Source organism: Balaenoptera borealis (genome assembly GCF_965194805.1).
Source record: "Balaenoptera borealis genome assembly, chromosome: 13".
Lineage (NCBI taxonomy): Eukaryota > Metazoa > Chordata > Mammalia > Artiodactyla > Balaenopteridae > Balaenoptera > Balaenoptera borealis.
In genome coordinates, this window is record NC_138870.1 from 5,308,329 (window position 1) to 5,321,441 (window position 13,113).

General features: G+C 43.5%; 1 protein-coding gene across 1 annotated transcript in view; it reads left to right on the forward strand.

The window, feature by feature from the left end:
- Positions 1–13,113, forward strand: part of GALNT8 (polypeptide N-acetylgalactosaminyltransferase 8) — a gene marked incomplete at its 5' end in the record, with an annotated part of 32,451 nt that overhangs the window by 6,470 nt on the left and 12,868 nt on the right. The window contains 4 exon segments of the mRNA XM_082351360.1: positions 3,810–3,976; positions 5,990–6,173; positions 6,884–7,081; positions 7,583–7,697. Coding sequence (XP_082207486.1) covers positions 3,810–3,976; positions 5,990–6,173; positions 6,884–7,081; positions 7,583–7,697 — 664 coding nt within the window.

Below are 13,113 nucleotides of genomic sequence, written 5' to 3' on the forward strand. Positions count from 1 at the left end.
CAAAATTTGCAAGACCCAGTACAAAATGAAAACATGGGGCCCTTTGTTTAAAAATTATTAAGAATTTCAAGATGGTGACAGCAGAGTATTAGCCAAGTTAATTCACCAATTCATTTTTTCTTGGAACTGCAGGAGCCACATTTTTTTGCCTCTCTCTCTCTCTCTCTTTTTTTTGGGGGGGGCTGCCCTGTGAGGCATGCGGCATCTTAGTTCCCCAACCAGGGATCAAACCCGTGCCCTTTGCAGTGGAAACACGGAGTCTTAACACTGGACAGCCAGGAAAGTCCCCTGCCTCTCTTGATATAAAGTGAGTAAGAGAATGTGAGGTGTGGATAAGTGTTGTGAAAGCATTTAGAAAGTAGCCAAGAAAATATTCAAAAGGATGCGTGGGAGACCGGGTGGAGGAAGAAACATCTGAAGGTAGCTGATCGGATTATGTGGATTAGAGGTAAGAGAAGCTGAGCACAGTTTTAATCAGTTTCCAGTTTAGCATAATTACCGATTCTTACTCTCAGTTAGATGCATATTTATTATATAACCAGTCTGTACTAGACGTTAAGAATGGCCACTGAGCTTGAAAGAATTTAAAATTCATCTCTCAGGCTCCTCTGCTTTAAATATTGATGATCCCCAGGCTTTAGCTGAAGGCGTCTATCTGCACGTAACTTGAGTGATTTTATCCAGCTCTTATGAAGTCAACCACCATGTACACGGTGATGACTCCCAAATTCACGTCTCCAATCCAGATTGTTCAGACTCAATGTGGCCAAACTTAAATGTACCAATTTCTTTTTCTCCTCTCATGTGAATGGTGTTATTGTTCAAGTGATAATTATAGCAACAAGAACAGCTATAACCACCAAGGTGGTAGCGATAGCAGCTAACATTTATTGAGCACTTCTTCCATTCTGAGCATCTTATGTACGTTATTGCATTTGATCCTCATAATAATACTATTGTAAGATAATAGGAATATATATTGGTCTCTGTTCCCAGTTCCTGGCACAGAGCTCATGAAACCGTTGTAAATTCCTAAGTGCATCCTAAGTGCATTCCTAGGTGCATACTAGGAGCATCTTTCGTTCTATTGAGGTGACTCTGGGTAAACTCCTGTATGGGGGCTGGTCACCAGAAAGACCAAGTCATGCTTAGAAGCTTGGAATTTTCAGCCTCACCTTCCATCTTCCAGAAAGGCGAGAGGGTTGAACAATCAAATTAATATTTGATCATGCTGGTATGAGGAAGCCTCCGTAAAATCTCAGTAGTGTGGGATTCAGGGAGCTTCCAGGCTGGTGAGCACATCCACACTGGGAGGGTGATGTACCCCAGCTCTGTGGGGACAGAAGCTCCTGTGGTCAGGACCCTCCCAGATCTTCTCTATTTATGCCTTCATCTGACTGGTGAACTGTATCCTTTATTCTGTTCTTTGCGGTTGGCATCTGAAGTGGGGAGCAGTCTTGTCGGACTGGGCCCTTGCCATGTGGAATCTGATTATCACCAGGTAGATACTGTCAGAATTGAATGAAATTGTAGGACACCCAGCTGGTATCACAGAGAATTGCTTGGTGTGGGAAAAACTCCCACACCTTTGGTGACCAGAAGAGTCAAAAATGAAGTGTTCTGCGTGATAATAATGTAATACAGGAGACACACAACAGGGAGCCACAGAAACCCGCACATACACGTCTGGTCACTGACGTTTTCATTGTGAATAGTGCTGTAAGTAGAGAGAAAGAGACACACAAGAAGTTTTCTTCTTTACAAATGCCAAGACAATTTAATGGCAGAAAGAATGGTGTTGGGACAACTGGGCATCTACATGCAAAAAGATGAAGTGGGTGCTTAAATCACATCAGACATAAATATTAACTCAGAATGGTCATAGATGTAAGAGATAAAATGATAAAACTCTGAGAAGAAAACATGAGTAAATCTTGAAGATCAGGTGTTAGGCAATGATTTTTAGATATGACACCAAAAGTCTAAGTGATAAAAGAGATGATTGAAAAGTTGGACTTCATCAAAACTGAAATTTTTTTCTTGCTGCAGATAATACGAAGAAAGTGAAAAGACAGCTCTCTGAGTGGGATAAAACATTTGCAAACCATATATCCGATAAGGTACCTGAATCTAGAATATACAAGTAACTCTTACATCTTAATAATAAAAAGACAAATAACCAAATTAAAAATGAATAAAGTCCTTAGATATTGCTCCAGAGAAGATATACAAATAGCCAACAAGCACAGGGAAAGATGGTCACATCATTACTTATTAGGGAAATGGAAATTAAAACCACAGTGAGATAATACTTCACACCTACTGGGAAGGCTATCATCACAATGGGGTAATGACAAATATTGTCCAGGATGTGGAGAAATTGAAACCAACATTTATTACTGGTGGTAACGTAAAATGGTGCAGCCACTTTGGAAAACCGTACAGCAGTTCATCAAATTGTTAAATATAGGGTTACCACGTGACTTAGCAATTTCGCTCTTAGGTGTGTATGTTAGTAAAATGAAAACATATGCCAACACAAATTTTCATAGTGGCATTAATAACAGCCAAAAAGTAGAAACATCCTAAATGTCCAACAATGGATGAATGGATAAACATGTGGCATACCCATGCAATGGAATATTATTTGACAATAGAAAGAAATGAAGTACTGATATATGCTACATTGATGAACTTTGAAAACATTAAGCTAGGTGAACACAAAAGACCACATATCGTATGTTTCCATTTAAATGAAAAGTCCAGAATAGGCAATTCTATAGAGATAGAAAGTAGATTAATAATTGCCTATGGCTGAGGGGGGATGGGGTTGGGGAGAAATAAAGAGTGACTGCTAATAGGTATGGGCTTTCTTTTTAGTGTGATGAAAATGTTCTAAAATTAGATAGTGATGATGTTTGCTCAACTCTGTGAATATTAAAAACAATGAATTGTACATTTTTATTTTATTTTATTTTTTCCCTCTGGAGAGTTTTTACAAAATTTTTACTGGAGTATAGTTGATTTACAATGCTGTCTTAGTCTCAGGTGTCCAGCACAGTGAAGCAGTTATACATATACATAGATCCACTCTTTTTTAGGTTATTTTCCCATATAGGTCTTTAAGAGTATTGAGAAGAGTTCCCTGTGCTATGCAGTAGGTCCTCATTAGTTATCAATTTTATATATAGTAGTATGTGTCAATCCCAATCTTCCAATTTATCCCTCCCCCATACACTTTTAAATGGGTGAATTTTATTGTATGTGAAATATGTCTTGATGAAGATGTTAAAAAAAGAAGAGTAGGTCAGTGCCAAGCATACTGTAAAGCATTTAATAAATATAAACTCTGACACTTAAAAAATTTGTTAAGCACACGTCTCTGGACAGTTGGCCACCTCTCTTTAGTGGTGAAGGAGAGGATTGTGTCAAAAATGACAGAAGGTCTGAGAACATGGAGAAAGGGTGGTGGCAATGGCAGAAGGAGGCCTTCTGGCAAGGACGATAATTTGGGGACAGGGAAGAATAGGAATTCTTTGTGGGACACGTTGAATGTTCAAGTGGAAACGTCTACTGAAGGTTAATCAAAAAGAAAGGAATTTTATCCCCAAAACAAGAGAATTTTGGACAAACAAATACAAAATCTTCTTGCTACTGTGACAAGCAACTGAGAGTTCCCCTTCCTAATGAGTTTGGGGGTTGGTGAGTTGATTGATAGATTATAACATCATACGTAGGGAAGAGGGACTTTGGAGAGTAATGTTTAAGTAATTAAAAAGAGTAATATGGTTATAAAAAATCTCTTAGAGGTGTCTTCAGAAGAGATACCCTTCACAACTCCCGTCTCTCAGTGTCATTCTCATATTCGTGGATGAAGTTCTGTCTGTTATACAAAGAGCCATCACCAGCATCATCAACCGGACGCCCTCTCAATTGTTGAAGGAGATCATCTTAGTGGACGGTTTTAGCTCAAATGGTGAGCAACTTGTTCAAGGAATAGTAGTAAAAATGACCATTTATGGACTGTGCCAGGCTGAAAGGGGTTTTAGAGTTTAGGCCAAGAAGTTGGACTTCTCATGGAGGGAAAAGAAAGGGATCATTTGTTGAGGGGTCATTTTGTGCTGGGTACATTAATCTTCCCACGTCAAGACAGAGGACCATCCTTTTGTTTGTCCTTTTGTTTTTCTGTGGATAAAAAACCCCCAAAAGCAATGGTTCTATAATTCCATATTCCATGGAAATAGATGAGTTAATTCAAGAGTCCTTCCTGTGGAGCAATGAAACTGAAAAATAACAAGTTTACAAACACAGAGTGGACATACAAAGAGAAACCAAAGAAGGTTCTCAGCTGTTCTAGACCCTGTCATATAACATCCTGCTCACTTGGGTCGGGAACCCATTCATAGAGATAATTTGTTTGGATAGGCACAGCAGAGGGAATTGTTGGTCATTCTTTGACGGGTGTCACTGGGACAAGAATCACCTTCTCTCTCAGTAACCATGGAAACATCAGCCAGTTTGGGCCTGCACTGAATTATGTATTGTGTTAAAATTTTTTTTTGTTAAACTGAGGAAAATGTTTGGACGTCTCTACCATGCAGGCCACAAAAGAAACTTACTGTTCATGGGACTTTGGAGGGCTGTCTCTCAGCTACTTCTTGCCTCCATTTCCTCATCTGTGACATGGGACAAATAATAGTGCTTCCTGATAGGACTGTTTTGGGGATTAAATCATACATGTAGAGTCCTCAGCCCAGGGCTTGCCCATAGTAAATTTTAGCTAGAGTCCTCCTTGTTTACCTCAGTATCATTGGTAGTAAGATTGAAATGCCACAAATCGACGTTAGAGATGTACCCCCTTCCTTTTTTCCCCCTAGATGTGAAGCCTCATTTGCATCAGGTCAAATATTTCAAGTGTCAACCGATTTAATCCAAGTGTTCCAAAAATGGTTTGAATGCATACACAGGCCTTATAAAAGAGAGGAGAGAGAGAGAAGAAGAAACTGTAAACAATCTGGAAATAGCGAATCTTATTTGCATAATGTTGGGGATAAACTTATTAGCTAGAAGCTGGCAAGGAGATTCGTCTGGGTATTCTGTCCCAATTGGTCCTTGAGTAGGTCAAGTAGGAATACCTAAAAAAGACAAAACAATTTCAGTTGTTTATGTACTCTCCAGAAAATCTTGAGAGTTTAGCTGTGGAGAAGAAGTTCTAGGTTTTCTCAGCAATGTCTGTCCATCAGCACCTCTACCTTAGTTAGGTCAGGTGTGTCCCATTCATTCTTTTTTAAAAAAATGTATTTATTTTATTTATTTATTTTTGGCCACGTTGGGTCTTTGTTGCTGCGCGCGGGCTTTCTCTAGTTGCGGTGAGCGGGGGCTACTCTTCATTGCGGTGTGCGGGCTTCTCATTGTGGTGGCTTCTCTTGTTGCAGAAAGAGGGCTCTAGGTGTGTGGGCTTCCGTAGTTGCAGCACGCAGGCCCTTGAGCGTGCGGGCTTCAGTAGTTGCAGTGTGTGGGCTCAGTGGTTGCGGCTCATGGGCTCTAGAGCACAGGCTCGGTAGTTGTGACGCAAGGGCTTAGTTGCTCCGTGGCATGTGGGATCTTCCCGGACCAGGGATCAAACCCGTGTCCCTTGCATTGGCAGGCAGATTCTTAACCACTGCACCACCAAGGAAGTCCCGCATTCATTCTTGTAAGAATTTCTCAATACTCTTAAAACACATGTAACAGTGCCTGGCACATAGCAGTATTATTATGCTAAGATAGTTTAACTTCAATGGAAAAATTAGGATTGGGAACATGAATCCTGAGGATGGAAGGGAGAGGAGAAGCAGGGGTAGGGAAACACTATTTTCTCAGTCAAGGCTGTACAACTGCCCATCCTATGCTGGGGGTAGTCCAACCACTACTCTACAATAGTATAAAATTTTTACACCGCATTGATTATTGCATTCAGAAGTTCTATAGGTGTGCATTTTGTTGGCAGGAGAATTAAAGGCATACTTGGATGAGAAGATTAAGCTTTACAACCAGAAGTCTCCAGGACTACTGAAAATAATACGGCGTACCGAGAGAAAAGGTCTTGCTGCTGCTCGCAACACCGGCAGGGAGGTGGCCACGGCTGACGTGGTTGCCATCTTGGATGCTCATGTTGAAGTGAACGTTGGGTGGTAAGGCTCCAGGGGACTCCTTCTGGGAAAGGGAAGAAGGGAGATATTGTACATACGATGAGTATAAGACAGGATATTGTGGAAGTGGGGAAAGTCAACACCAGACCTCAAGCAAAAGGAAGCTCCAAAGACAGGATGCTTTTGGTTGGCTAGGAGAAGTAGTCTAGTGCTAGCGAAAAAGCAATGGACTTGGCATATGCACAACTGGATACCAACCCTGGCTTTGCCAAATACTTTGTGACTTTCAGTGAGTCACGTCACCAAACTAGACATTTATGTAAAATGAAGAGATTATCCTTATCTGTAAAATGAAGAGATTATCTTCTCGTAATTCCTAAGGTTTTTCCCATGAAGTTACCTGATACGAAGAGAGTTGTGTTCTTTGGAGAATGTGGGGAATCAGATAGTAAAAGAGACATTATTTTGGAAGCAGGAAGACCCAAGAGCTAATGTAAATTCAGGCAGATACTGATGGTCCTGTTCACAATGGCTTGGGGGTGATATTTGGGTACTAATTTCAAATCTGCTCTTGACCTGGGTCAGCAGCTAGCCACCCCAGCTATCCCCAAAACTGCAGATTCTCTGGGCTCTGGAGAGTTCTGCTCACCACCCAGCGCAGCCTGAATGAAGAAGGTGCTTGCAGCATCTTTGTCTGCTTGCTTCTGCTGTTTACCCTCACGTCCATCCTGGGTTACACACTGTTCTTTTAGGGCAGAGCCCATCTTGGCGCGGATTCAGGAAGACCACACCGTGGTTGTGTCTCCTGTGTTTGACAACATCCTTTTCGACACCTTTAAACTGGATAAGTACGCATTAGCAGTTGACGGGTTTAATTGGGAACGATGGTGCCACTATGATTCACTGCCAAAGGCCTGGATTGATCTGCATGATGTCACCGCTCCTGTGAAGTAAGTCTCTGTGGGCTCAGGGAACTTGATTAGCACATGGGAAGTCAGGAATGGGCAGTCTGGGCTTCCTTTGTTTTTGGTGGTAGTCATGGGAGTGGGGTGGGAGGAGTGGAGGAGATGGGGTGAAGGACAGGGGATAGAGAAAAAAGAAGCTGATCCCAGATAAGAAATCACAGATACTTTGGCTATTTAAGGAATTTCAAGCAAAATAAAGCAAAGAGTATAATGGTTTAGAAAACATCTTGGCCACTTTAAGCATTTATCAGGCTATGAAGCAGGGATACCAAGATGAAAAAGATGTCATTTCAATGTAATTTGAGAAGGGAAGGCTCCACGCACTTAGTTCAGCCTAAGGGTTTGGGGAGAGCCTTCAGGATAAGAAGAAGCTTGGGAAGAGAGAATCTTGAAGGCTAAACCATCATTGGGCTTCCTAGCCCTCACCGTCATCCTGACCCATTCCTCGTCGAGGTGTTAGTGACTCTCTTGCTGTGTGCTCTGCAGGAGTCCTTCCATCGTGGGCAACCTGGCTGCCAACAGGCTCTTCTTGGGAGAGATTGGATCTCTGGATGGTGGGATGCTGACCTATGGAGGGGAGAACGTGGAACTCAGACTGAGGGTGGGTGCATTTCCATTCTCGTTATGGGACAAAGCAGAAGGGGAAATCATAGGAAGGTAGTAGGATCTGTGGAATCCTGGAACGAGGATGAATGCCATTGGCTCAAGAGGCAGACAAATTCTCATGTTTCCAAGTCACTAGGGAGGGGCTGTGGAACTTCTGGAGTGGAGCTTTCTGGTATAGGTCTGTATAATCTGGGTGATATGGGTGGAAAGATGGTGTCCCTATTTCCCTGAGGACTCCAGGCGTTTTCCAAGCATCTCCTGAGATAAACCAACTTTGGGACAGACGGCTCTCTACAAGACCAGTCAAAGAGAAACTGGAATGGGCAGAGGGACCAGAGGATACAGATGTGTGGGGAGCCAACCTGCCCCTGTATGGACAGCCAAAGCAGCTGACAGGGTGACATAAGTTCATGCTGAGATGTAGTCTAGTCTAGAACAGATAGCCAGTGATGGGTTGTACTTAAATGGAATCCTCAAACCGGTTCAAGTTCTGAGCAACTTCCTGTGTGTCTGGAGCAATACTGGCGTCACACTTCAGCAATGATCCCTGTTCTCTGCCCCTGACAGCTTCTCATGGTTTCAAATGAACAGGTCAAATGAACCTGGATTTAGTTGTGCTTTATAAGGGAATTCACGGTGCAAGTAAAACAGTTGGAGAAATTCCAAGTGCAGGTTCATATTACCTCTGTGTATCAGTTAACTATTGCCACAAAAATGCTGTGTAACAAACCGTTCTAAACTCAGTGACTTAACGCAACAATAATTACAGATCTTACAGATCTTCAGGTCCAGCTGGGCTTGGATGGGGTGGCTCTTAGGCCTAGGTTTGGAACTAGCATGTTATTTCTTCTGTCTTATCCCATTTGTCAAAAGTCTCACGGCCAAGCACAAAGTCAAGGGGTAGGGGAGTATCTTCTGTCTACAATAAAGGCATGGAGAGAGGTATAAAGAACTGGGGCCAATAGATTCAACTCATCACAATCAGTTTGGAACAGTTTTCATGCATAAAATATCCCTTCTATAGTATGCCTTTTGCCCCTTCTGTATAATCTACAGGCCTTCTCTAAACGAACTTGACCCTTGGGTTTGTGACTGTCCTTGTTAGTTATCCTGTAATCTTCCAACCTAAGGCTGAACTCTTTTTATTTTTTTATTAATTTTTATTGGAGTATAGTTGCTTTACAATGTTGTGTTAGTTTCTGCTGTACAGCAAAGTGAATCAGTTATACATATACACATATACACTCTTTTTTAGCTTTCCTTATCACGTGAGTAGGGTTCTCTGTGTTAACAGTAGGTTCTCATCAGTTATCTATTTTATACATAATGGTGTATATATGTCAATCCCAATCTCCCAGTTTGTCCCACCGCCCCCTTCCCCCCCTTGGTAACCATAAGTTTGTTCTCTACATCTGCGACTCTATTTCTTAACTCTTAAAAGACGCAGCGCAGCCTAAGGTGGTGAAACGTACACAGGTATTGGAGACAGACAGACTTAAGTCCAAATCCTACTCTGCCATCCGAAAGTCTGTGTTATCCTGGGCAACACACAAGCTCTTGAAGCCATACCTGCTACGTCAGGCACCTAGCATGGCTAGCGACACGTGGCTTTTACACTCAGTAAATAGTTACTGACAATAATAATAATAGTAAGGATGTCAGGGTTGCACTGTGAAAAATGCTGAACACGGGTTCTAATTCTGGCCCTGCTGACACCCTGTGGACTGACCTTCTATAACATGGCTTTCTTCTCTTCCCCCCGATTAAAAATTCTGTGCTTGAGGCCAGGTGACCTCTGGTCCATTGTGGACTCTGGAGGAACAAGATAATTTCCTGTCTACAGCTTAGTCAGGTCTTTCAGAGACTGATGACCCTACAGCCATATATCGTACCCGGTTAGCACCCAATGAGGACTCCACATTTGTATGTTAACAAATAAACTTTGAGTCCCCCTCTGGGTTCTACCTTAAGCTACAATCATTCCTTGGCAGAGAAAACTAATTTTTTTACGTAGTGGTCTTGACCAGTTTTCCCATTTGTGAAATGAAGAGAAGCATCCTTGTTTCATCTTCCTCCCAAGGATGATGGTGCAGTTCAAACGTGATAAGTAATTCAAAATGATTTATAAGCATATTAATTAGAATCCTCGTTTGGTTTCTGTGACAGAGGCCAAAATAACAAAGGTTTGAACAAGATAGAAATTGATTTCCTATAACAGTTTGAACACGAGCAGTTCAGGACTGAGAGGGCAGCTCCAGGGTGATGGGAACCAAGCCTCTTCCATCACATGACTCTGCTACCCTCAGCACCACATCTGTATTCTCATCAGTACGAAGAGAAAAGAGGGGAAAGAGAGAGCACGCTGTTTGTTTTTAAGGTCACTCCCTGAAAGGTGTATTTCTCCTACATCCCATTGGCCACGACAGGTCACACGGACATGCTTGTGTGCAAAAGAGTCTGGGAAATGTAGATTTCAGCTAGTTGGCTACGTGCCCAGTTATTCCTTCTATAACTATAAATGTAGGGGGCGGGGAGTAGACATCGGGAGTAGAATTAGTCTCTAGCACAAAAAACGTAAATGCAGAAATCATTATTTTATGCACGGTACTTAGCAAAGTCCTGAGGATGACCCAAGTTCCTTGTGGCTGGGTTTTCCTACCCACCAGAGCAACCCATGAATTTGCCTGGAACCTCAATTCTCCAACTTAGCACCCAAAGCCCTTCTTACCATTTCTGAGTTCATCACGCTTTTCTCTGCTCTCCCTTCCGCATCTCATTTCATCTTCCGCAAGAAATCCTAATTCTTTTAATACTTTGTGATTCAGAAAAATAGATTTTGCTGGAAACAAAGGGAGTGTCAGGGAAGGGTCATTTTTTTGCCTTTTCTTGGTAAAACGGTTTACCCATATCCAGCTTCCTTTGTTTGTGTGTGTGGCCATTTGCCTTTTCAAACCTCTAAGCACTTGTTAGGATATGTATTTCTCCTAACAGTAGCAGACCTTGGAGAACATCAGAGCTGCACGGGGTGTTTTATTCTGACATCTAGAGGCCACGCAGCGATGGTGCGCATGAATGCGTATAAATAGAGATGGAGTGTCAGTCTGATGCCCTCAGCACTGGTCCAGCACCCTGTGTATTCCTGGCACTGTACCAGAGCTTGACACTGTCTGAGATCAGAATCAGGCTTTGTCATTTCTTAGCTGGTAAACGTGGGCACATTATTTTAATGGGGGTAATCATAATACTTACATGGTGAAGGTTAAATTGCTGAAACATCAGGATAGTTTGTGATACAAAGTAAGCCATTGTAACTATAAACAGAAGCTTCGTGTCTCTGTGTGTTTGAGAGCGAGAGAGAGACAGACAGAGAGAAAGAGGAAGGGGCAATTGGCAAGTGGGAATAAATTGAGAGAGAAAAATCTGAAACCTATTGTTTTAGGAGAAGAGTTAAAATTGCTTCATCAATGACAATTCTGACTTTTGTCTTTTCACTTGAATTTAAGGTTTCTTGTGCCCACTGTTCATTTTTCTCCCTTAAATGCCTGTGGATTGGAAAACTCTTTCAGGAAAACGGAAGGAAAGTTGTATCGGGATTTTCAAATGTTTAGCTACAGAAAATAAAGTCTGAAAACAAGCTAGATGGAACGTCTACATGAGGCTGGGAACCAATGAGGTGAAATGGAGGAGGAGGGTGAAGAAAAGATGTGCTTCAAGTTTATCATCTTAGAAGATGGTGCCATTTAGTCCTCCTGGCAACCCTTTTGGGGCTGAGCCCCTTGAGGCTCAGGGAGGGGGCAGGTTTCCCCCCCTCGCTGCTGGGTGTGCAGTGATGGATTTGATCACAGGTCATTTTGATTTCAAAGCCTGGCTATTTTTCACTTTGCTATTCTGGATTGTAGAGATGGTGAGGGAGGGGAAGCTGTGGGTTCAGAAGTAGAGGAAGGGGTGAAAAAAATTTGAAAGTCAGATAAGGGGACTGACCATCCCCCCCTCCCCCCTGGGTGTTTAACTGAACCAGCAGGACCTGAGTTGCTCTGGGGGTCCCACAGACATGAGTGCGGTAGGTTGCTAACCGCTGCTGGATGGGCTAATAGCTCCCAGAAAATGCAACTCACTTGGGCAACCATGAAGAGAACACACAGGAGCGATTGTATCCATCTAATATCACTAGACAGGTCAATCATCTACTGGCATAAAGAATACATTTTAAGCCACATGTTAGACTGTGTGGGCTGACAACCATGTTTGTATCCATCAGGATGACAAACATATTTATAATTAGATCATAAGTCATGGTATCTCTTGGTCAAGAATTACCCGGATTAGTTACCAATTGCTGTGTAATAAAATCGTCACAAACTTTGTGGCTCAAAGCAAGATCCATCTATCATCTCACAGTTCCTGTGGGTCGGGAGCCCATGCCTGGCTCAGCCGGGTCTTCTGTAAGGCTGCCGTCAGGGTGTTGGCCAGGGCTGGGCTCTCCTCTAGGGTTGGCCGGGGACAGGTCTGCTTCCAAGCTCGTGCGGTTGCTAATGGCACTCAGTTCCGTCAAGTCTTCCAGACGGAGGAAGCACTCAGCTTTTTCTGGCTCTCAGTTGGGAGCTGCCCTCAGTGTCTTGCCGTGTGACCTCTCCCTCTGGTGGCCTGATTCTTCAAAGCCAGAGAGACAGTGCATCTCCCAGCAAGACGGACACTACCTGCTTATGTAACGTAATGACACACGTGTAGTCGTGCACATGCTGTCCTCTTTGTCACAGCCTATTGGTTAGAAGGAGGTTTCAAGCCCACCCTCAGGGGAGGGGATTAGGGAGACATGTGAATGGCAGGAGTCAGGCCTCATGGGGGCCCCTGAGAGTCTGTCCACCACATTGCCTTACGTCCAGCACCAGGACAGAGGGCAGTCATGGGAAGCTAAGTCCAGCGAGACCGGCCCAGGCCATGGCGTCCCTCAGGACTTCTGCATTTTCCCTGGGGATAAAGGAGCAGGGGCCCTTGGGCTTCCCTGGTGGCGCAGTGGTTAAGAATCCGCCTGCCAATGCAGGGGACAAGGGTTCGAGCCCTGGTCCGGGAAGATCCCACATGCCACGGAGAAACTAAGCCCATGCGCCACAACTACTGAGCCTGCGCTCTAGAGCCCGTGAGCCACAACTACTGAGCCTGCGTGCCACAACTACTGAAGCCCACACGCCTAGAGCCCGTGCTCCACAACAAGAGAAGCCACCACAATGAGAAGCCCGCACACCGCAACGAAGAGTAGCCCCCACTCGCTGCAACCAGAGAAAGCCCGCACACAGCAACGAAGACCCAACGCAGCCAAAAAAAAAAAAAAAGGAGCAGGGACCCTCCTCTGGTCCCTTCAGGAGGACTTCCTGAAGGAGGTAGGATTTCTGGCGCTGTCTGAGTGACAGGAG